This window comes from Heloderma suspectum, chromosome 12 (genome assembly GCF_057233095.1).
Source record: "Heloderma suspectum isolate Gila_16-S chromosome 12, 16-S_ref, whole genome shotgun sequence".
NCBI lineage: Eukaryota > Metazoa > Chordata > Lepidosauria > Squamata > Helodermatidae > Heloderma > Heloderma suspectum.
Genome location: NC_139469.1, coordinates 17268207 through 17292245, shown reverse-complemented (window position 1 = coordinate 17292245; position 24039 = coordinate 17268207). Strand labels below are relative to the sequence as shown.

The 24039-nt window shown below is 44.5% G+C and overlaps 1 protein-coding gene across 2 annotated transcripts in view; it reads left to right on the top strand.

The window, feature by feature from the left end:
- VPS35L (VPS35 endosomal protein sorting factor like) overlaps positions 1 to 24039 on the top strand; it is a 108450-nt gene that overhangs the window by 1338 nt on the left and 83073 nt on the right. For both annotated transcript variants that reach the window (XM_084818572.1, XM_084818573.1), the window contains exons 2-8: positions 9815 to 9914; positions 14115 to 14279; positions 16217 to 16339; positions 16641 to 16665; positions 17236 to 17312; positions 18809 to 18937; positions 20002 to 20086. In XM_084818572.1, the coding sequence (XP_084674698.1) occupies positions 9815 to 9914; positions 14115 to 14279; positions 16217 to 16339; positions 16641 to 16665; positions 17236 to 17312; positions 18809 to 18937; positions 20002 to 20086 (704 nt within the window). The remainder of the gene's footprint in view (positions 1 to 9814; positions 9915 to 14114; positions 14280 to 16216; positions 16340 to 16640; positions 16666 to 17235; positions 17313 to 18808; positions 18938 to 20001; positions 20087 to 24039) is intronic.

The following is a 24039-nucleotide window of genomic DNA, read 5'->3' as shown; positions in this document are numbered from 1 at the left end:
TACCAGTTGTTTTTCAGGCCCAATTCAAGGTGTTGGCATTGACCTTTAAAACCCTATATAGTTCCGGCCCAGTCTATCTTAAGGAATGCCTCAAACGACACCAGGGACGCTGCTCAGCGAGATCAGCCTCGGTAGGCCTTCTGTCTGTCCCATCAGCCAGGACAGCTAGACTGGTGAGGACTAGGGAGAGGGCCTTTTCTGTGGTGGCCCCCACTCTGTGGAATTCCTTCCCTAGTGACCTCTGCCATGCGCCCTCTATGATGATTTTCTGCCGGCCTTTAAAAACCTGGCTGTTCAGGTGGGCATTTGGGGTGGGTTAGAGTTTTTTAGAGCAGTGTTGTTTTGTTATGTTTTGTTGCTGCTGTTCAGTTGATTATGTAAATTTGTTATTAGTATTGTATGCCCGCCTAGATTGGCCAGGTAGCTGGCCAGATGGGTGGCTAATAAATCAAATAGATGAATGGATAAATAAATAAATATTTAGTAGCATATAAATAGGGCCGTGGTGGCTTAGTGGTTAAGACGCTGAACTGCAGACCGGAAGGGCAGCAGGACAGCAGTTCAAGACCTGAGTGCTGCGTGACAGAGTGAGCTCCTGTCTTCAGTCCCAGCTCCTGCCAACCTAGCAGTTCGAAAGCAAGAAATTGCAAGTAGATAAATAGGTACTGCTTTGGCAGGAAAGGCAACAGCGTTCCGTGCATCTCGGTGTTCAGTCATGCCGGCCACATGACCACGGAAGCATCTTCGGACAGCGCTGGCTCTTCGGCTTAGAAATGGAGATGAGCACCACACCCTACAGTTGGACACGACTGGTTGGGGACACCTTTTTACCTTTTAGTATATAAATATAAAAAATAAAATAAATACATAAATATATAGACTTGGTCTGACTGGTATAAGGCAGCTTCCTATATTCCTTTGGGTTTTTTCCTACACTGTTTCTTTATTTCACAATGTCGCATGTGATGTAGAACAGGCAAAAGGGGAAGCATTTCCTATGGCGACAATCAGAACTCAATGAGTGTTGCTGCGCATTTGAAGCAAGATGCCTTGTGGGTTGCAACTGGGACCGGAGGTGGGCCAGGCGTGATTGAAGAGTCAGAGCAAACGCTGAATCCTGATAGATCTGCCTGTTAATTCCATCCGCTCTGTAGAGTGACATGAAGGGCTGCTTCTCACTCAAGGGGTAAACCTGTGAGCTATACTGCTTTGGACATCAGGTGGACGCTCATTTAACATGTTTTTTTTCCATACCAAAACATTCACGGCACATTGAAAACTAATACGTGAAGGAGAGGCTAAAACCCTCTCTGTGTGTTGTCAATATTGTTAGTGAAGACTATACTGAGCTAACCTGACCAGTGGTCTGACCGGTGGTATAAGACAGCTTCATTTAAAAGGGTATGCCGAGTGGAAAAACTTTGGAGATCTGATCTACTTGGTTTCCTCTATAAAGATGGAAACAAAGTTGATACTGCCTCACACAACTATTTTGGAGTTATGCTGGTATTTAGTGTAGTTTGTTTTGATGTGAAGTGTCTTGTGAGTCATTCGATGGAAAGGTGGAAGGGAGTAAAATAATGTGTGGCATGATGGAGGTTTTTGCAGACAGATGGCTCTTTTGAGAGGTTTTTCAAATAAAACCAGAATTTGGTTCTGTAGGGAGATTTGTGTACTTCTCAGACTTTTTAATTGGCTTCTTTGGAGTTTATGGATGTACAATGGAAACTGCTTTTGACTGGAGAAAAAAGTAATTTAAAACTGCTTCTTTCAGCACCCAGCTGGTGTTGCTGTTGGTTCATATTAGGAAATGTGTTCCCTAGGCTAGCTACCAAATTTTTATGCATTGCAGGAAAGCACAGTGTAGAACTAAGGAAGGTGAAGTGTTTATGAAATAATGTTGTGGTATTGAAATTCAGATAATTGCAAGATTACTGCTATCTTGTGCCAGCTGGCTGGAATTACTTGGGCACTGTTATTCACACACCTACGTACATGCCTTTGTTTTATTCGTATAGATAAAGGTAATAATTGCATTTTATGATCCTGTAGAATGAAGGTGCTTGTCTCCATGAATGGGTTGTGCTATTCTTTATATACATACTTTAAAATTTTGTTGTGCTCATAGTCTCAAAAGTCGATTGCAATACATGATGCATAATAAAACAAATGGGATGTATCTGCTTATTAAAGTCTTTGTTTCATACTTTCTCATAGTATGTGCAATGAAATGGCATTTTAAACTTCTAGAGGTTAGAGCAACCTTCTGCAGCCTGGTGCTTTCCTGATGTGTTGGACCACAGATCCCATCATCTCCAGCCAATAGGCTATTGGTCATGCTGGGATAATGGGACGTGTAGTCCAACACATCCGGAGGGTGCCAAACTGGGGAAGGCTAGGTTAAAGATTTAGAAAACTTTGACTTGCCTAAGATCATCCATTGGGCCTATATTATAATTCAGCTGGGAGTTGAACTTGGGTCCAGCATTTTGTTCAGCAGCACTGGGGAACCTGTGGCCCTCCAGATGCTGAACTACAGTTCCCATCATCCAGGACAATTGGCCATGTTCCTGCGGCTGATGGGAGTTGTAATCCAATAACGTCTGGAGTACCGAAGGTCTCCCACTCCTGCTGTTGTTGTTGTTACTACTCAGATTTATATACTGCTTTCCACAGACGTATCAGAGCAGTTGACATAAAATGTAATGCATTAGAACAACAATAAAGTATAATGAATAAAACAACACAATAATAAAAATGTTAGTCAGCAGTAAAACTGCATGCTCTACTGTGCACTGGAGACCACAGTTGACTGGGTCATACTTCAGGAAAAACCTATGGGAAGAGATAGGTCTTGAGGAGACGTCTAAATGCCTGAATTTTGGGTGGCTGTCTAATGGCAGCTGGTAAAGCATTCTAGAGGGTGGGTGCTGCAACACTAAATGCTTTACTGCAAGGGCTGCTGAGGCGAACTTCAGGAACATGTGGCATCCGCAAAAGCTCTCCCTGTGATGATCGCAGAGACCAGACAATTCCTGAAGTGAGGCAGTTCCTAAGATAATCTGGTCCGTAGTTGTTTAGAGCTTCAGATGTTAACAACAACACCTTAAACTTTGCCCAGTAGCTATAAACGCCAGTGGAATTCTTGTAACATGCTGCCAAAAAAAGCCTCTCTTAGTAGCCTCACAGCTGCATTCTGAATCAGCTGCAGTTTCCGAACCAGGCCTAAGGGTATTGATTTATTTTTATTTATTAAATTTATTAATCGCCCATCTGGCTGGTCACCCAGCCACTCTGGGCGATGTACAACATATAATAAAACAGTTTAAAACAATAAAATTCTACAGTAAAAACATTTTCTAAAATACCCTAACCCACCCCAAATGCCTGCCTGAACAACCACGTTTTTAATGCACAGCAGAAGCTCATTAAAGAGGGGGCATGATGGAATTCCTTAGGGAGGGAGTTCCACATAGTGGAAGCCACCAGAGAAAAGGCCCTCTCCCTAGTCCCCACCAGTCTAGCTGTCCTGGCTGATGGGACAGAGAGAAGGCCATCCGAGGCTGATCTTGTTAAGCGGCTTGTCTGGTGTTGCTGGAGGCGCTCCTTAAGATAACCTGGGCCGGAACCATATAGGGTTTTAAAGGTCAAAACCAGCACCTTGAATTTGGCCCGGAAAACAACTCGTAACCCGTGCAACTCCTTCAGTACTGGAGTGATGTGATCTCGCTGGCGGCTGCCTTTAATCAGGTGAGCTGCTGCATTCTGTACCAGCTGCAGCTTCCGAGCCGTCTTCAAGGGTAACCCCACGTAGAGAGCATTACAGTAGTCTAAACAAGAGGAGACCAGGGCATGTACTACCGATGGGAGCAGATGGTTGGGAAGGCGCAGCCGCCATATCAGATGGAATTGATACAGCGCTGTCCGGCTCACCGCTGACACCTGAGCCTCCATGGACAGCTGGGAGTCCAAAATGACCCCCAGGCTGCAGACCTGGTCTTTCAAGGGTAGCCGTACCCCATTCAACACCAGGTCAACATCCCCCAGCCTCCTCTTGTCTCCCACCAAAAGTACCTCGGTCTTGTCAGGGTTCAGCTTCAGCTTATTCCTCCCCATCCAGCCACTCACCGTCTCCAGACATTTGGGCAGGGATTCTACGGCCAACCTTGGTGAAGATTTGAACGAGAGGTGGAGCTACATGTCATCCGCATACTGATGACACCGCACCCCAAACCTCCTGATGATAGCCGCCAGCGGCTTCACATAGATGTTAAACAGCATCTATGTGAATAGCACAAGTGAGCGGCCACGGGTCCGAAACCTCCTCTCCCAGTGCTACCCTCTGGTACCTGCCGGAGAGGAAGGACCAGAACCACAGCAGTACGGTGTCTCCAATGCCCAACCCCTCCAGGCGATCCAGGAGGATACCATGGTCCACGGTATTAAAAGCCGCTGAGAGGTCGAGGAGAACAAGGAAGGATCATTCACCCCTATCCAGAACCCTCCTCATATCATCCACCAAGGCGACCAAGGCCGTTTCTGTCCCATGCCCAAGCCTGAAGCCCGACTGAAATGGGTCTAGATAATCGGTTTCTTCCAAGTGTGCCTTCAGCTGCATCACCACCACCCGCTCAGTCACCTTGCCCAAAAATGGCAGATTAGAGACTGGCCGAAAGTTGTTCAGAACTTGGGGATCCAAGGAGGGCTTCTTTAAGAGCAGTCTTATCACTGCCTCCTTGAGGGCTGATGGCATCACTCCCTCCTCAAGGGAGGCGTTCACCACTGCCCTGATCCCCTCACCCAGTCTCTCTCTGCAGCCCATAATGAGCCAAGATGGGCAAGGATCAAGTAAGCAGGTGGTCGGCCTTACAGATGAAAGCACCTTGTCCACTTCATCAGAAGGAAGAAGCTGGAACCGATCCCACAAAACCGGTTTGCCACAGGGTAGCGCCATGTAGAGCATAAGAACATAAGAGCCCTGTTGGATCAGACCAGGGGTCCATCTGGCCCAGTATTCTGTTCACACAGTGGCTGACCAGCTGTCGACAGAAGACCCACAAGCAGCACTTGAGTGCAACAGCATCCTCCCACCCATGTTCCCCAGCAACTGGTGTACGTAGGCATACTGCCTTTGATCCTGGAGTTAGCATATAGCCATCAGGACTAGTAGCCATTGATAGCCTTCTCTGGGAATTTGTCTAACCCCCTTTTAAAGCCGTCCAGATTGCTGGCCATCACTACATCTTGTGGTAGTGAATTCCATAGTTTGACTATGCACCGTGTGAAGAAGTCCTTCCTTGTATCAGTCCTGAATCTCCCACCAATCAGCTTCATAGGATGACCCCATTGGGTTCTAGTATTATGAGAGAGGGAGAAAAATGTCTCGCTTTCCACATTCTCCACACCATGCATAATTTTGTACACCTCTATCATGTCTCCCCTTACTAGCCTTTTTTCCAAGCTAAGCAATCCCAGCTGTTGTAACCTTCCCTTGTAGGGGAGTTGCTCCAGCCCCTTGATCATTTTAGTGCTTATTATAATCCAGTCTTGATGTTACCAATGCCTGAACCACCATGTCCAAGTTATCATGGCCCAGGAACGGCTGTAGCTGGCAAACAAGTCAGAGCGGTTAAAAGTATTCAGTGAACTACCCTGGCTCTTTTGTTATCTTTGAGCTACTTTCAGTGTAACTTTTCGTACTCACTGACAGCTGATGACCATTTTACTTGTTTAGCGCTTTCAAGTGTTCCCAAGTGCTTCACATGCGTTATCTAGTTGTAATCCTTACAACAACCCTGGAAGGTAAGTATTATTAACCCCCATTTTGCAGATAGGGGGACTGAGGATGAGAGTGAGTGGGTTGCCTAAGGCCATATAGCAAGTTCATGGCAGAGGGAAGATTCAAACCCGGTACTTTTTGATTTGTAGCTCAGTCTCTTAGTCACTATGCTACATCAGCTCTCTTTTTAAGAGAACCTAGGACTGGGGAGAGGCAGGCAGATTGCTAGTGGAAAAGTTACTTGGGAACCTGGGACTGGTATCTATATAATTGCAGTGAATGTTGTTCAGTCGTTAAGTCATGTCCAACTCTTCATGACCCCATGGACCATAGCGTGCCAGGCCTTCCTGTCCTCCGCTCTCTCCCGGAGTGTGTTCAAGTTCATATTCATTGCAGTGGTGATGCTATCTAGCCATCTCATCCTCTGCCGTCCCCTTCTCCTTTTGCCTTCAGTGTTTCCCAGCATGAAGGTCTTTTCCAGGGAGTTTTCTCTTCGCATTAGGTGGCCAAAATATTTGAGCTTCAGCTTCAGTATCTGTCCTTCCAATGAGCAGTCAGGGTTGATTTCTTTTAGGATGGACTGATTTGACCTCCTTGCAGTCCAGGGGACTCTTAAGTGTCTTCTCTAGCACCACAGTTCAAAAGCATTAATTCTTTGGCATTCAGCCTTCCTTACAGTCCAGCTCTCACAGCCATACGTTACTATTGGGAAAACCATAGCTTTGATTATACGAACCTTTGTCGGCAAGTTGATGTCTCTGCTTCTTACTATGCTGTCTAGATTTGCCATAGCAAATGTCTAGGATCCGGTACATTGGTCCACCCAGGAAATATGAGTCCCTGCATAAAATACCCATGCATTCATGCAATGATTGCAATCCCCCTTTAAAAGCCAGCCAATGAGTGTATAATGCGGTGCTGGAAGTGGCTCTTGGTCTGCCGGCCAAACACGCTTGATATAAATTTACAGAATTCAGCATCCTCCTATCCCGAACAGACATACAGTAATTGATTTTCTGTGATCCAGACTGAGAGAAAAAAGCAAACCTTTTCTTGTTATTTTGCAGGCTTTTTGCAATAGAGATGGGTGGTATTAAAAGTTTTACATTGTGCAGATTTACTTTCTGTTGCCGCCTTGGAATCTTCTGAGGTCCAGTGAAAATGCTGTTTCTGTAAAAAGGTGAAAAAGGTCTCCCTCTCTCTTGCCCAAACCCTTTGCTCTTAATTGTGAAGGTTCTTACAGATGCTAATTAGCTCAAGGGGCAATCGAGGTAGCAGAAGAGTTGAAGCCCATTGAGAATAGCACATTCAAGGGAGTATTTATCCACAAGGAAGGCAGGAAACTGGAGATTAAGAAATCTAGAGAGAGAGGCGTGTGTGCTTTGCTTGAGTCTCTTTCTCCTTCTTTCACAATGTCTCATTAGGTTGTAAAGCCTTTCCTTTCAGGAAGACTGTTCAGTCTTTGTTCTGAATTCTTCCGAATTTTAAAGAGAGGGCTGCTGAAATGTGTCAGAGAAATGACAACTAGGTTGACCGTGTCACTTGGCCTTCAAAGTACTGCTTTTTAAAATAAGTGCTGTCTTCGCTAGAAAAGTTGTGAACTAAAGCTGATTTGCAGGACATGATTGGCTGCTTATTTTCCCTCTACAGATTGGCCTTTTGATTGTATCAATTGAGAAAGCCAACAATAGGGAATCTGGGGCCTGTTGGTTGGTGGAAGGGGTGGCATTGCTTTGCTGATTCCTTAAGGCTTAAAATGAGAGGAAAGGTTAAAGGTGACCCAGACAAACAGGACCGTTTCTTGAAAAGGGTGAAATTAAGTTATAGAAGTAAGTGCCACAGAATGTGGCAATGGCAGCATGCATAAATGACTTTAAACAGGATATATCTGTTGGAAGGTCTGGTGTGACTTACAGCAGAGTTGCTTTATATAGAGAAAGTGTGGCAACACAGCATTTCGTATTGGAGGCAATAAATGCAGGCTAGGGCCAGTTTAGAAGAAGTTCAAATCAATTTACTTTATTAGTGCATTTATACCCATCGTCCGAGAAGACTGTCTAATACTGTTTAGCTACAAGTACCTCCTAAAGGTGAATGCTTGAGTATAAGTAAGCGAAGGCATGAGATACTTGCTTTCTTTCTGGAGAGACCACATGGTGCTTGTTGCAGAGGCAAAGGGAGAAGGAGGAAGGGGAGGGAGCAAGAAAAAGGAACTGATCAACGTGCAGACAACAAGGGGGATAAACAAGACAAGCGGCTGTTGATGCAGCACATTCTCTATTGTCCCCTAGTGTCTGGAGGAATGCAGAGTTGTTCCTATTATCCAGCAATATGAAGGATATGTCTATGGGTGGCTACAAGAGAGGGTGTCCCAAAGGGCAACTGCAATGTTCAAAGACTCTGCTGCGTCTTAAGGCTTAACAGGGAATGGATAATCCCTCCATGAAGCTATCTGCCAGTGAACAGAATGCTGAAGTGAATAGAGTAGGGGTAGGCAACATTTTGGATCCTGTGGGCACATTTGGAAACTTGAAAAATTGTTCTGGGCATCACTACAAAATAGCTGCCATAAAAGACTTGGCTAGTCACAAGGACATGTAACCTGCCCGAACGATTGTGTTCATGGTGGGGTCTGAGCCACGAGGCATTAAATAACTCATTTGGACCCAGTTTTCAGCATGAACAGAAAACTATTTCACAGAAGGCGGCCAACTCATTCCCCCTTCTTTTTTTCGCTCTCACCCTGGATCACCATCCCATAGATGCACTCACTCACTCACTCACTCACTCACATCCATCCTCTGTCTGTCTGTCTCTGTCTGTCTGTCTGTCTGTCTCTCTCTCTCTCATCTTAATTTCCTAAGAATGTCCCTAAGCCTCATCATGTAGCTCAGAGGCATTCATGAGAAATTAAAATGGCAGCAACTGGAGGCCCTTGCTTTGTTTTGAAGTGATGCCCATTTTCTCATTGAAGCTGCCGGTGAGAAAATGCGTTAACTCTTTTTAAAGTGGGAGGGGTAGGGCACCTTGGCAGGCACCAACAAAGGTTCCCGTGGGCATCATGTTGTCTACCCTTGGAGCAGACAACTGGTCTGACCCAGCATGGCTGTTCTTGGGAAGCTTCTTATAGGCCTCCTAGGGAATGAAAAACAGATGGATCGCTAATTGGCAATGAGGATCATATTTATTTATTTATTTATTTATTTATTGCATTTATACCCCGCCTTTTTTCCTCTTGCAAGGAACCCAAGGCGGCTTACATGATCCTCCTCCTCTCCCTTTTATCCTCACAACAACAACCCTGTGAGGTGGGTTGGGCTGAGAGTCTGCGACTGGCCCAAAGTCACCCAGTGAGCTTCCATGGCCGAGTGGGGACTAGAACCCGGATCTCTGGGCTCCCAGTCCAACACTCTAGCCACTACGCCACTCTGGCTCTCATAGGCATGGGTGTGCATGTATCTGATCCAGATTGGCCACAGCAGGGGGCAATGGATTAAATCTCGCCTACCCCCAAACTAAGTAATGTGTAGCTTGACCTGGAGGGTGGTGCTTTCTGGATTCTGAATGCTACGCTGCATTCCTTCACGCTCGCTTCCTCCCTCCCTCCCTCTCTCTCTCTCTGTGTTTCTTAAAAGAGCATTGTCTCTTTTATCACAAAAAATCAGGGCCACATATCTACATTTCATTTATTTATAACATTTCTATACCACCCATCAGTGAAATGTTCTCTGGGTGGTTCACAAATAAAAGTTTAAACAATGAAATATTAAAAAAAACAGGCATTCCTGAACAGTTTAGAATCCTATTTGCAGGTCACTTTTCTCTTCTAGAGATGGTTTTTCCCTGCCTTCTACATGCCGACAACATTTCTGCCTGTTTACGGTGATCTAACCCTATATAAAGAACTTGAGAGAATGCTTTTTTTCCCCTTGTGATATTTCTTTTCCAGAACTAACTTGCACATGGTGCTGCGTATGCCTCTGAACACCACATAAATGAATGGTTCTGCAAGTTCTTTATACTTTTCTTCCTCAGGCACGCAAGACCAAGAAGCTACACACATGAATTGGAGTCATGCAGGCTGGAAGCTGTGTCTGTGGAGTTTGGAGACTACCATCCACTCAAACCCATTACAGTAGGTTTCCTTTGAAATCATTCATAAATCATACCATGTTGGTTGATCAGACAAAAATGGAAAAGGCACAATAAGATAATACCTTTATTAGGACCAACTAATAAAAAAGGGCAACTAAAATGATCAAGGGGCTGGAGCAACTCCCCTACCAGGGAAGGTTACAACAGCTGGGATTGTTTAGCTTAGGGAAAAAAGCGAGTGAGGGGAGACATGATTTTGTTGTTGTTCAGTCGTTCAGTCGTGTCCGACTCTTCGTGACCCCATGGACCATAGCACGCCAGGCCTTCCTGTCCTGCGCTCTCTCCCGGAGCGTGCTCAAGTTCATATTCATTGCATCCGTGATGCTATCTAGCCATCTCATCCTCTGCCGTCCCCTTCTCCTTTTGCCTTCAGTCTTTCCCAGCATCAGGGTATTTTCCAGGGAGCTTTCTCTTCGCATTAGGTGGCCAAAATATTGGAGCTTCAGCTTCATTATCTGTCCTTCCAATGAGCACTCAGGGTTGATTTCCTTTAGGATGGACTGATTGGACCTCCTTGCAGTCCAGGGGACTCGTAAGAGTCTTCTCCAGCACCACAGTTCGAAAGCATCAATTCTTCGGCGCTCAGCCTTCCTTATAGTCCAGCTCTCACAGCCATACATTACTACTGGGAAAACCATAGCTTTGATTAGACGGACCTTTGTCGGCAAGGTGATGTCTCTGCTTCTTACTATGCTGTCTAGGTTGGCCATAGCTTTCCTCCCCAGGAGCAAGCGTCCTTTAATTTCATGGCTACAGTCACCGTCTGCGGTGATCTTGGAGCCCAAGAAAGTAAAATCTGTCACTGCTTCCATTTCTTCCCCTTCTATATGCCAGGAAGTGATGGGGCCAGATGCCATGATCTTAGTTTTTTAATGTTGAGTTTCAAACCAGCTTTTGCACTCTCCTCTTTCACCCTCAACAAGAGGCTCTTTAGATCCTCTTCGCTTTCTGCCATTAGGGTAGTATCGTCTGCATATCGGAGGTTGTTGATAATTCTCCCAGCAATCTTAATTCCGACCTCTGATTCATCCAACCCAGCATTTCTCATGATGTACTCTGCATATAAGTTAAATAAGCTTGGTGACAATATGCAGCCTTGTCGTACTCCTTTCCCAATTTTGAACCAATCGGTTGTTCCATATCTGGTTCTTACTGTTGCTTCTTGACCCTCGTACAGGTTTCTCAGGAGACAGGTAAGGTGGTCTGGTACTCCCATCTCTTTAAGAATTTGCCACAATTTGTTGTGATCCACACAATCAAAGGCTTTAGCGTAGTCAATGAAGCAAAAATAGACGTTTTTCTGGAATTCTCTTGCTTTCTCCATGATGCAGCGAATGTTGGCGATTTGATCTCTAGTTCCTCTGCCTCTTCTAAACCCATCTTGTACTTCCGGTAGTTCTCGGTTCGCATACTGCTGAAGCCTAGCTTGTAGGATTTTGAGCATCACCTTGCTGGCATGTGAAATGAGCGCAATGGTGCGGTAGTTTGAACACTCTTTGGCGTTGCCCTTCTTTGGAATTGGAATGTAAACTGACCTTTTCCAGTCTTGTGGCCACTGTTGAGTGTTCCAGATTTGCTGGCATATTGAATGCAGCACTTTAACAGCATCATCTTTTAGGATTTTAAATAGCTCGGCTGGAATACTGTCATCTCCGCTAGCTTTGTTGTTACTAATGCTTCCTAAGGCCCACTTGACTTCACTCTCGAGGATGTCCGGCTCAAGTTCAGTGACCGCACTATCATGGCTATCAGGGACATTCAGATCTTTCCTGTATAGTTCTTCTGTGTATTCTTGCCACCTCTTCTTAATCTCATCTGCTTCTGTTAGGTCCCTGCCTTCTTTGTCCTTTATCATGCCCGTCTTTGCACAAAACGTTCCCTTGAGATCTCCAATTTTCTTGAAGAGATCTCTAGTCTTTCCCATTCTGTTGTTTTCCTCGATTTCTTTGCATTGTTCATTTAAGAACGCCTTCTTGTCTCTCCTTGCTATTCTCTGGAACTCTGCATTCAGTTGGGTATGTCTTCCCCTTTCTCCCTTGCTTTTCGCTTCCCTTCTTTCCTCAGCTACTTGTAAAGCCTCATCAGACAGCCACTTTGCTTTCTTGCAGTTCTTTTTCTTTGGGATGGATTGAGTTGCTGCCTCCTGAACAATGTTACGGACCTCCGTCCATAGTTCCTCAGGCACTCTGTCTATCAGCTCTAATCCCTTCAATCTATTCCTCACCTCCACTGTATATTCATCAGGGATATGATTTAGGTCATACCTGAACGGTTTAGTGGTTTTCCCGACGTTCTTCAATTTAAGCCGAAATTTTGCAAGAAGCAGCTCATGATCTGAGCCACAGTCAGCTCCAGGTCTTGTTTTGACTGACTGTATGGAGCTTCTCCATCTTTGGCTGCAAAGGACATAATCAATCTGATTTCGATATTGACCATCTGGTGATGTCCATGTGTAGAGTCGCCTCTTGTGCTGTTGGAAAAGAGTGTTTGCTATGATCAGCGTGTTCTCTTGGCAAAACTCTATTAGCTTTTGTCCTGCTTCATTTTGTACACCAAGGCCATGCCTGCCTGTTATCCCAGTGATTTCTTGACTTCCTACTTTAGCATTCCAATCCCCTATGATGAAGAGGACATCTTTTTTTGGTGTTCGTTCTAGAAGGTGTTGTAGGTCTTCATAGAACCGATCAACCTCAGCTTCTTCGGCCTCAGTGGTTGGGGCATAGACTTGAATTACTGTGATGTTGAATGGTTTGCCTTGGATTCGTACTGAGATCATTCTATCATTTTTAAGATTGTACCCCAGTACTGCTTTTCCCACCCTTTTGTTGACGATGAGTGCTACTCCATTTCTTCTAAGGGATTCTTGGCCACAATAGTAGATATGATGGTCACCTGAATTAAATTCGCCCATGCCTGTCCATTTGAGTTCGCTGATTCCCAAGATGTCGATGTTCAATCTTGCCATCTCATGTTTGACCACCTCCAGCTTACCTTGATTCATTGATCTGACATTCCAGGTTCCTAACCAATATTGTTCTTTACAGCATCTACAAAATTATGCATGGTATGAATAATGCATAAGGGGATAGGGAAACATTTTTCTCCCTCTCTCATTATACTACAACCTAATGGGGTCATCCCATGAAGCTGATTGGTGGGAGATTCAGGACAGATAAAAGGAAGGACTTCTTCACACAGTGCATAATTAAACTATGGAATTCGCTGCCACAGGACGTAGTGATGGCCACCCATTTGGATGGCTTTAAAAGGGGATCAGACAAATTCATGGAAGAGAAGTCTATCAATAGCTACTAGGCCTGATGCCTGTGTGCTACCTTCAAGTAATCAGAGGCAGTAAGCCTATGTACACCAGTTGCTGGGGACATGGGTGGGAAGATGCTGTTGTACTCATATCTGCTTGTGGGTCTCCTGTTGACAGCTGGTTGGCCACTTTGTGAACAGAATGCTGGACTAGATGGACCCTTCATCTGATCCAATTTCAATCTTCTTATGTTCTTAATAAAGACACAGGGCCATTTTGGTTGTGGCATCAATGCTCAGGAAAACCTCTAGCACATGGGCTGATCTGGTCCATGGGGTTGCCCAGCATGGTGTCATGTCATCCAGACCAGGAATCATGGTTTAACAGTAACTATGGTCAGTTCCAAAACAATCCAACTTCAAACCCTGATTTATGAAGTTGACTTGTTTAAACTGAATATAGTTCTTAAACCATGATCCCTTTTCACTGATGATACAAATATTAGTTTTCTAGTTGTTGAGCATGGATTTTACCTAAAGCCCTGATTTACTGCCTGATCCTGTTTAGAATTAGGCTATGTCTAGTATGCATTTTAGTTCTTCACCATCACTTTCCTTAATATGTGGGCTTAGGCATGGCTAACTCTATTGCAGATTTCAGCTTTAGTTGTACCTGTTTCAGTCCAAGATGGTGGATTATAGCAGCAATCATGTGCACACTTACCTGGTCGTATTGAAATAAGCGAGGCTTTCTTTACAGTATTATATTATTATTATTATTATTAATTTATTTATATACCACTGAACATATTTAAAACTATCTCTTTTCTCTATATTTCTAAATGTGCAAAGAATGGGGCTACATGTTTCTCATATACTTTCAAGCCTCTCTGACCATTGTTTTGTTTATATTCCTCAGGTCACTGAATCTAAGACAAAGAAATCGGGTCGTAAAGGAAGCACTTCTTCTACATCTTCCTCCTCCTCCAGTTCAGTGCTGGATCCTCTGAGCAGCGTGTTGGATGGCACGGATCCTTTGTCGATGTTTGCAGCAACTGCGGATCCAGTGCTTACTGCAACTCTGGTAGTTGTCGTGAGGCCTAGCCCTTGGGCCTTCCAGTGTGCAGCAGAGGGTTCTGATGAGGATGGGCACAGGTTACTTCCTTGGGGGTAGAACAGTCAGTGTCTTATTCGGGGCCCTCCCAGCCAGAGGACACAACCCTTCCATCATCTTCTGGCTCAGAGGATGAGTCCCTGGCAGAACCTCCATCTCCTCATCCTCGCAGAAGTCTCAGACTACAAAATCAGGCGAGGGCCAATCAGCTATATCCAGTCAGCTCCTTCACACTACAGGTCCTGGATAAGGCTTTAGTTGGCTGTAGCTACCTGCAGAGACAATGTGCTCCTGTTGTTCTAGTAGGAGTAGGGATGTTGGAGAAATCCTCCATGGACCCCAGTGAGGCCGGATTCTATTGAATCCGTCCCCTGAAGTCCGTGGAGGATCGGATCTCTTACCTGCAAGAGGAATCCTCGCTGGCTGGATTCTCCCTGCTGGTTGGCTCTGGAGCGGATTGACTGCGGCCGCAAATGGCGTCTGGGATACCATTTGCGGCTGTAAAGGCCTTAGTTTAATGTAAATGCAGCCATAAATGTCCCTGCTTTTATGTGATAGGCTACGCAAATATTTGCGTAGCCTATCACATTAATCAAAAGCACAGACGCAAGTGGTGTCCAGGACGCTGTCAGGGTGGACACTGAGCCCATGGAATCCCAGAGTAGTTCTGATTCTGAGGAAGAGCAGTCGCTCCTGGGAGAGGAGCACACACCTTTTTCCCAGGGCCAACAGCTGATGGAGATTCCTCCCACCAGCATTCCTAGCTTAGATAGCGGTTCTGGGAGTGACAGAGCGCAGGAAGCAGACTTGATGGATGTGCGACGCCGACGCAGAGAGTGGCACCAAATGGAGGGCGCAGAAAGGAGGCGTAGTGCCCGGTTGGCGCGCAAACAACAGCTGCGCCCAGAGGATCCAAGGGAAAAGGGGAGGGACTCTCCCTAGTCCTTAAGTTCAGGGGTCTGCCAGTAATTCCCTTTCAAACAGGGACCAACTGTTCCAATTTAGGGCATAGGTTTTCTGCTGCTCATATCTAGTTGCTAACGGTAGAGTTGTTAAGTTGTAAAAGAGGAATAAAGCTTTGAAAAGAATCCCTTTGTCTGTGTCTTGACTTGGCTACTGGATTAGACTGAGAGAGGCCTCCAAGGAGGCCTTGACAGACGCCATTTGCGTCCGTAAAGACCTTAGTTTAAGGTAAATGGAGCCATTTATGGCTGCATTTACCTTAAACTAAGGCCTTTATGGCTGCAAATGGCATCCCGGACGCCATTTGTGGCCGCAGTTACTCCGGCCCACCAAAGATACAGCAATGGCTGCTGTATCGCTGGCACATCGGAACCGGCCAGTGGCTCTGTGGACTTGCTGCGGAGCGGAGCTGGCCAGTGAGGATTCGGGGGGGGGAGGGACGGATCACCTCCCTGCCCCTGCGGACTCCTGCGGATGCAAGGTAAGGGGGTTTCATACACCCCTAAGTAGGAGAGAGTTCCAGGCAGGAGGACACACCTGGAGTTATCCAAGGTCCTGCTTTCTTCCTGCCCTGAATTGTGTTCCTGCCTTGCCCTTGCTACCAGCTTCCCCTGTGAGCCTGAAGGGACCACATAACAGGACAGTAACATTCTAATCATATTGACTAGACTAGATTGAAGTGGAACTAATGTATTGCTGCCTTTGCATTCTGCAGGGGGTTTTCAGCTGTTTACCACTAGTTACCGATGTTCATATACTATCTGGGTGAAATTTCTTTCTTTCTTTCTTTCTTTCTTTCTTTCTTTCTTTCTTTCTTTCTTTCTTTCTTCCTTCCTTCCTTCCTTCCTTCCTTCCTTCCTTCCTTCAGATGTCTTTACAGTATATATCAGAAGTTGAACTTCTCATTTATGTGAGGATATTATACCCTCTTTCTTTGTCTGTAGGATAATGCCAGAAAGAAACGTGATAAAGAGGAGAGCTTGACTGTAGGAAGTGATTTTGAGCCATGGTCAAGCAAACGGGGTGAAATCCTTGCTCGGTACACAACAAATGAAAGACTCTCCATTGTGAGTGAGCATCTGGTTATTATTTTAAAATGTTGAATGCAAGCAAATGTCTAGGGAAAAAGTGACTTCTGGTGTAAACACAAACTATACATGTCATCTTCAATAAATGTTTTTAAAATGTTTAATATCCAGCCTGTGGAAGAGTCTGTTACTCTCAAAAGCTTGCGCCCCACATTTTGAATCTCGATAGGTCCTAATCAATAGGTCATCTTTTTGTTATATGTCTAAGGTTGTTGGTGGGAGGGATCAATCAACTTCGGAAATATTTTTTTTTAATAAAATGGTGTTTGTTTCATTTCAGAATTTGTATATGGGATCTGAAAAAGGTAAGCAGACACTTTCATATATTGAAACATATTCAGACACTTTCATATACTATGTAGTCTATATACTGTATAGAAAAAGGTTTTAAATATAAACTCCCAAATTATTTTCTTTTTTCCTATTTTTATATAAGATAGTTAAACAGGCCACTCGGTTATGGGAATATTTGAATTGTTCGGCTGTTTTCCAATGAGCTAGTGCCCCATTATTTGGTACACATGTAGTACTAAAACACTCCATTTACTAGAAAAGTATGAACACTGGACACTTCTGCCTTTGTTTTCCAAGCCAGGGGACTTAACAGAACATCTAAAAATTGAAATTTGACACATAAATAATCCACAACACGCTGATTACTAGAAAAGTTTGAAAACAGGAGCAAAAAAGTCTCGATAGTACAATCATGAGGTGGGAAGTTTGAATAGTTATTGTGCCTTTAAAGACACCATTTGGGCATTATGACTCCATTATTTACATCAGTCCAAACTTAATGATGGCTCTCTTCCTCAAAAATTGAATTTATTGTTTGTTCTGGCACAGTTCAAGGCATTCAAACATGTAATTGTCTGCAGGAAAAGCATCAACTCCAGGATCAGCAGTTTCTGAGAAGGTGCGGACAAGGCTGGAAGAGCTAGATGACCTTGAAGAGGTGTGTGACCACTGGGTTTTTTTGGACATTTATACCTCACGTTTCTATGAAATATTCTGTCTAATATTCTATCAAATATGGTAGTTTACAAATACATAATAAGACATATAAGATATCAATAAAACCAACCACAATTTTAAGACTAAAAAGCAGCAGGAGGATAAAAAAGTAAGGACAGTAATCTGCAAAAACTGGCTGAAACGAAATTGTCTTCGCTGCCTGTAAAAAGTGAATCGTGAAGGGGACATGTGGGCCTCTCTTAAGAAGGCTAGTCAAGATTTTGGGTGCCGCAGCTAAAAAAATCCTTTTCTCAGGAACCACCTGCTATATTTCTGAAGGTGGGTGGATGGGAGAATTGAAAGCAAGTGAGTGAAGTTGTTGAGCAGGATCTTGTGGAAGAAAGTGATTCTTGAGCTATTCTGGTCCCAGGCAGTTTAGGTCATCAGAGATCAAAATGTCTTACCCTGATGGCTTGATGCATCCCGTCTTGTGTGTGTAACTTGTGCGTATTGAAGGGGATCCCCGTAGAGAGTCACTATTTTAGCTCAGTGCACTAAACCAGCCTTCCCCAACCTGGTCGCCCTTCAGTGTTTTGGACTTCAACACCCATCAGCCCCAGCCAGCATCGCCAGTGGTCAGGGCTGTTGGGAGTTGTAGTTCAGAACATCTGGAGGCCACCAAGTTGGGGAAGGCAGTACTAAAGTTTTGATAAAAGTTCTGATAACAAAAATGTATCCAAAAGAAGTCAACAGTTTGCCTCCAACTCTAGTGGTTGAACAATATGACTTTAGGATCCCTTGAACCCCCATTTCTTGATTACTTATTTATTTATTTGAAGTATTTTTATGCTGTTCTTCAGCCAAAAGGCTCCCAGAGTGGCTTACATATTATCAGTTAAATAAGACAGTCCCTGCCGACGGGCTTACAGTCTAAAAAGACACAACACACAAGGAAAAAGGAATGGGACAAGAAGAAGGAAAAAAGATCTTTGGCTTTATTCATTCAGTTTATTTTCCTAATAACTTTTCTTGATCAATGTCCTTCATTAAAAGCCCAAACCAAAAAACCCAAACCTTATAGTTGAGGGTTTGATTTCTTGTACATAAAATTGTGATTAAAACATTCTAATGGGATATCGCTGTACACGCAGTCTGCTTTTTGGTGTATATTGACTCCTGAGAAGCAGAACATTTAATGTGTTGGTCCTGTAATTTGTGGTGGTAAGAAAAATTAAGAGATTCTACCCAAGATAAAACAGGCGGCCCTATTTGTGTCCTTTGAGCACAAAGGATGCTGGCTGGACTTCTTCAAAGGTGACCCAATTGTATCCCAACTCTCACTGAATTTCAATTATAGTTTGTTATGTAATCTGCCAATTGGCAACTCTGCATGTTCCAGCCCTCTTCCAAAGGGAGGAGAGGAGGAAACTTTTGAAAAAGAAGCTGTCTTGTTTTGTATGTTAATAACTTAGGGTTTGCGCCCCGGGTCCTTTTCAGGGGTCGCAAAAAGAACTATTAAACTTGACTCAGCAAGACTACACCAACCGGATTGAAGAACTCAACCAATCTTTAAAGGATGCATGGGCCTCGGATCAAAAAGTGAAAGCTCTAAAGATCGTTATTCAGGTTAGCATTACAGTGTTTTTACGTATAATAATTGGGGTTATAACTTATTAGAAAAGTGTGTGTTTAACGTGCTGTTAATTGTGTAGGGTTCCTGAAGGACCCTGAAAGTGGCGCTGGCTCCAGGTTTTTTGTGGGTGGGGGGCTTGGGCAAGATACCTTCAGTTAGCCCACCACGTACTTTATTCTTTTGCCACTGTCCATTTACTTGCCTTCTTCCATTGAACCAGACGAAGGCCAGGCGGGTGGAGGCTGTTGCTCTTTCTCCTTGCTTGGTCAAGGCAGGCAATGAAGAAGTAAGAATGCGATTTAAGGGCTGGATATAATTACAATGAATAAATAAGACACATGCAGTAGAACTGAAATTGATTTTTTTTTTTACATTGTTCCCAAGCTGGACAAATTGTGCACTTCAGATCAAAGGATTTGGTTTCCAAATGTGAGAAGTTGGCTTGAACGCTCCCCTGTACAAAAATAAATACTTTGCACAGATAGAATTAGATTACTGAGGTAAGGGTTCTAGCTTAGCGCTCTTCAGCCCTGCTAGTTTTCTATGTGCAAGGAATTTCTTTATATGGTAGAACATTCAGTCATAGGCCGCCCTGCCTCCCTGCATTCTGAAGTGTGACCATTCAGATACAGGGTTACTACCTCTGTACACACTACACTGTTTTTCTGTGAAAGAATACCCTTTTTAAAAAAAATAACAAACCATCACACTATTAGTATCACCAGGTTGAAAGAATAACATTCTTTAGGTTGTGGACTAGTACTGACTTCCCAGAAGATAGAAAATCTATTTTGACGGATCTCTGCTGGCATTCAGTTGGTTTCCAGGCTTGATTGAAAGGGCTGCTTTTGACCTTCAAGGCCCTATGTGGCTTGGGGGCCAGTGTATCATCAGAACTGCCACCTTCTGCATAAAAGCACGTGCTCTATCTCTGAGCTGCAGACCCTTGCCAAATAATAAGCTGTTTGACCTACCTTTTAACAATTCTACATAATGATAATGTATATAATTGCACCACGACTTACTTGTCTTTTCCCTTTTTTCTTCCTCCCTCAAGTGTTCTAAACTTCTTTCAGACACGACTGTGATTCAGTTTTATCCAAGTAAATTCGTCTTGATAACAGATATACTTGACACATTTGGTAAGTGCTGATCTATTGAGCATCATCCTTTCCTACAGAGCAGTGGCTGCTAATGAATGATGTTATGTGAGCAAGAGGTTCTGGAAGCAGAGATGACTCTGACTGAAAGCCCCTCCAGAATCATCTCTCTCTCCCTTCCTCTCCCATCTCCAGTCCCTAAGTAGAAATATCTTTTTAGTTTCTCAAGCACTTACAGAAATGAATACAAAGAGTAAATGTTGTCAAAGTTCACTGGTAGAGCAGTCCTATGGCGGGGGTGGAGATTCCATGGCAGAGCTACCAGCGCTTCTTAAACCCTGCCAGCTCACTGGCAGGATGGGAGGTAGGTGGGGGGCGTCATTGACTCCAGTGTTTTGAGTCCCTTTTGGGGGCATGTTACTAGAACAAGGGGACTTAGGGTCTTGTGGATCCATGGCTGCTCATGGAACACCCTGTTTAGGCCTCCACTGCTGGTAGGACATTGACACCCATGGAGCTTTCCACAGGGCATTTTAGGGGTGGGGGGCTCCAGCAGTGTAACCGCCATCCACCTGGCAGGCCTCCTTCTCTGCCAATCGAGGGGCGCTCATGCTGCTTCCTGTGGCCCCTCAGCCCTTAAGATTGCACTCTTAAGCCCTCACGTCAGAATACAAAAAATATGCAGTCCACTGAAAACCATTAAAAGGTTCCTCCCAGTTGGAGCAGTGGCTTGTTTACATATCAAATGGCATTTTGTCTGAAGTCTTTTAAATATCAGTAGGGATGGCAGAGAATTCCGCCACGGATCTCGGTGAGGCCGAACGCCAGTGCATTCAGCCCCCCGAACTCCATGGCAGAACGACCTGCCGCACCCCCGCGGATCCCCCCCCGGGACGAGACTCACCTGGGGCGGATCTTCCGGGCGGCGGCAGCTCCAGCGGTGGCTGCGGCTGCGGCGGCTGGTCTTCCGACCAGCTGCCGCCGCCGCCATTTCCACTCTTGTAAAAAAAAAAAAAAAAAAAAAGACATGATAGGCTACATAAAGATTTACGTAGCCTATCATGGCTAGGTTTAAAAAAAAAACACGACGTGATAGGCTACGTAAATCTTTACGTAGCCTATAATGGCTGGGTGGGTTAAAAAAACAAAACAAAACCGCGTACGCAAATGGCGGCGGCTACAGCCGCCGCCATTTGCGTTCCTTATTTTTGCCTGTCTTAGTCTACGTAAATATTTACGTAGACTATGACGGCGAAAATAAAGGGGAACGCAAATAGCGTAGCGGGCGCTATTTGCGTCCCTTTTTGATTCCCTGTGTTAGCCTATGTAAATCTTTACGTAGGTTAAAACGGCGAATCAAAAAGGGATGCAAATAGCGCCCGCTACGCTATTTGCGTTCCCCTTTATTTTCGCCGTCATAGTCTGCGTAAATATTTACGTAGATTAAGAGGGCAAAAATAAGGAACGCAAATGGTGGCGGCTGTAGCCGCCGCCATTTATGTACGCAGGGTTTTGTTTTTTACCCAGAGCCCTCCGCGGACGGAAATCCGGCTGTGGATGGCTCTGGCCTGGCTGGGCCTGGCTGGCTGCTCCGCGGAGCTGTCGTGGAGCACAGCCAGCCACGGAGGATTCCGGGGGGGAGGAACGGAGTGCCTCCCCCCCCGTCGAGGATTCCGGGGGGTGGGACGGAACGCCTCCCCCCCCCCCATCAACATAATCCGCAAAAGGTAAGTGACTTTTGTACATCCCTAAATATCAGTGGCTAAGCTGAGAGTGTAGCCTAGTGTTACAGTGTTTGTTTGGTGACTTTGAGTTCTAAGGTATTTGAGAGGGGGAGAAGATTTTGCTCTTTTTATAATTTTGAACCTAGGTATTTGAAAGAGTGTGTTGCAGAATCCTAGAGTTGCATTTAATATGTAACATATAGCAAACTGTTTTCCTGTTTCTCTCCTAAGCAAAGTGGGGAGGAATCAACACAAAACGAAGGGAAGGGTCATACATGAATTATGAAATTTAAGTTGAGCAGATTTTACTCAGTACTTTATTTTTTTAACAGAGGTGTGATAATAACAATACTTGGCATTTACTTTAGAACACTTTAGAGAGTTCAACATGCTTCACATATATTATCTTGGTAATCCTTACAGGTAATCCCTGTGAGGTCCCCACAGTGCAGTTAGAGGACTGAAGCTGACCAATAAGTAGTTTGCCTAAGACAACCTATGGAGTTCATGGCAGAGGGCAGAACAGGACTTGGCGCACAGCTCAATTTTCTTAGCCACTACACAAGGTTTTAAAATTACTTCTAAATTTAAATGGACATATGTTTTTAAAAATGTAACCTTCAGCACTCCCCCCCCCTTCCCTCCCCATCCGTATATGGATAAATGTACCCTTTCCATTTGAAATATTTCATACATACATTTACAGAAAGAAATGTTACATTCTGATACAATCCACTGACATCATCCCATTCTTCTTTTAACTCAGTGATGTGAAACGGGTTATTTTATAGCACTGAAGCTCGAAAGAACTGTTGTGTTTCCAGCAGGGCGTTCTGTGAGAGACATTTGGTAGTGGGTTTTTTCTTGTTCTTTTCCATATCACGTTTCCCGTTTAACAATCTCGACTTACTGAAAGTTGCTTACGCCAGTAAAATACCTTTGTTCAGTAGATTGAGAGAGCACCAGATGTTCTTTCCTGGACAAAACAAACATGACAGAATAATATGACCTGCCCACAACCTCTCAGAATTTAGTGGATTCAAGCCAAAAATGAATGTTATCAACACCTACAGATGTCTTGAGCCTGATTTGGGGGTATATTTGTCACATGCCCTGTTGCTGCCATTGTTGCCTGACATGGATTAGACCCCTGCGTGGATGTAGAGCTGTTGATGCACAGCAGACCCTGTCATAAATGTGCTATCTATGGTGGCTGGAGCTGACCCGTGCTGAGTGCCACTATGTTGAGCCGACTTGGAACAGACCACCATCAGCTTCTGCCATTGGCAACGGCATGGGAACCTTTTGGAAATGGCTCTGTGTAGAAACAGGAATGCTAAAGAACTGGATGATGATGTAAAGCAACCTTCCCTGTCCTGGCGCCCTCTAGATATGTTGGACTACAGGTCCTATCATCCCCAGCCAGCATGGCCACAGTCACACTGCCTGGGGGTGATGGGGTTTGTAGTCAAACCCAGCTGCAAGGCTCTTGTAAAGGGTTGCTTGGGAATAAGGTCTCTCCTTCTGTACTGCGTATGTATTTATCTAATTTATATCCTGAGTGCCAAAAAATAGCAATAAAACCCAGATTAAAAACAAAATCTGAATTAAAATATGACACAAAAACAAATAAGTTAAAAGGACAGTTAAAAACCACAACAATGAAAGAAATAAACAGCACCAACAATTAACCCCTTCAGCAACAGACCAGCTTACATGCCAAAGGCCGGCCTGAGTAAAAATGTGTTTGCCTCTTGACTGGCCCAGCTTTCTAGGGTCTTGGGCTGAGGCGTTCCCATCATCTGCTACCTGGCCCTTTCACTTAGGGTGTCAGGGACTGAACTTGGGGCATTCTGTATGCGAAGCATGTGCTCTACCACCAAGCTATGGTGGCCTCCAGGTTCACAAGGTAGCTCTGACAGATTTCCTTGACAAGGTGGGGCAATACAGGCAGTGATATGCTGAAGCCAATGTTTTTTTAATGAAATAGAGCAGACTTAGAGGCTCCTTTTTAATAGTGGTTTCATAACCTAATACCCTCTTTAGCCCCCCCCCCCCAAAAAAAAAAAGTAGAGGAAAAACTGGAACTTTGTGCAGTTTCAAACTCTGGTCCCTCATGTAGAACAATCTGCTAAAAGATTAATGGCTCCTCAAAATATGCCCGTTACTTTAGATTACCCCTGAGCAATGCATTTATACGAACTGCATGTATATCCATATGAGTGTGACTCTTTTCTCCCCTCATCTGTATTCAGCACTTGTTATCACACG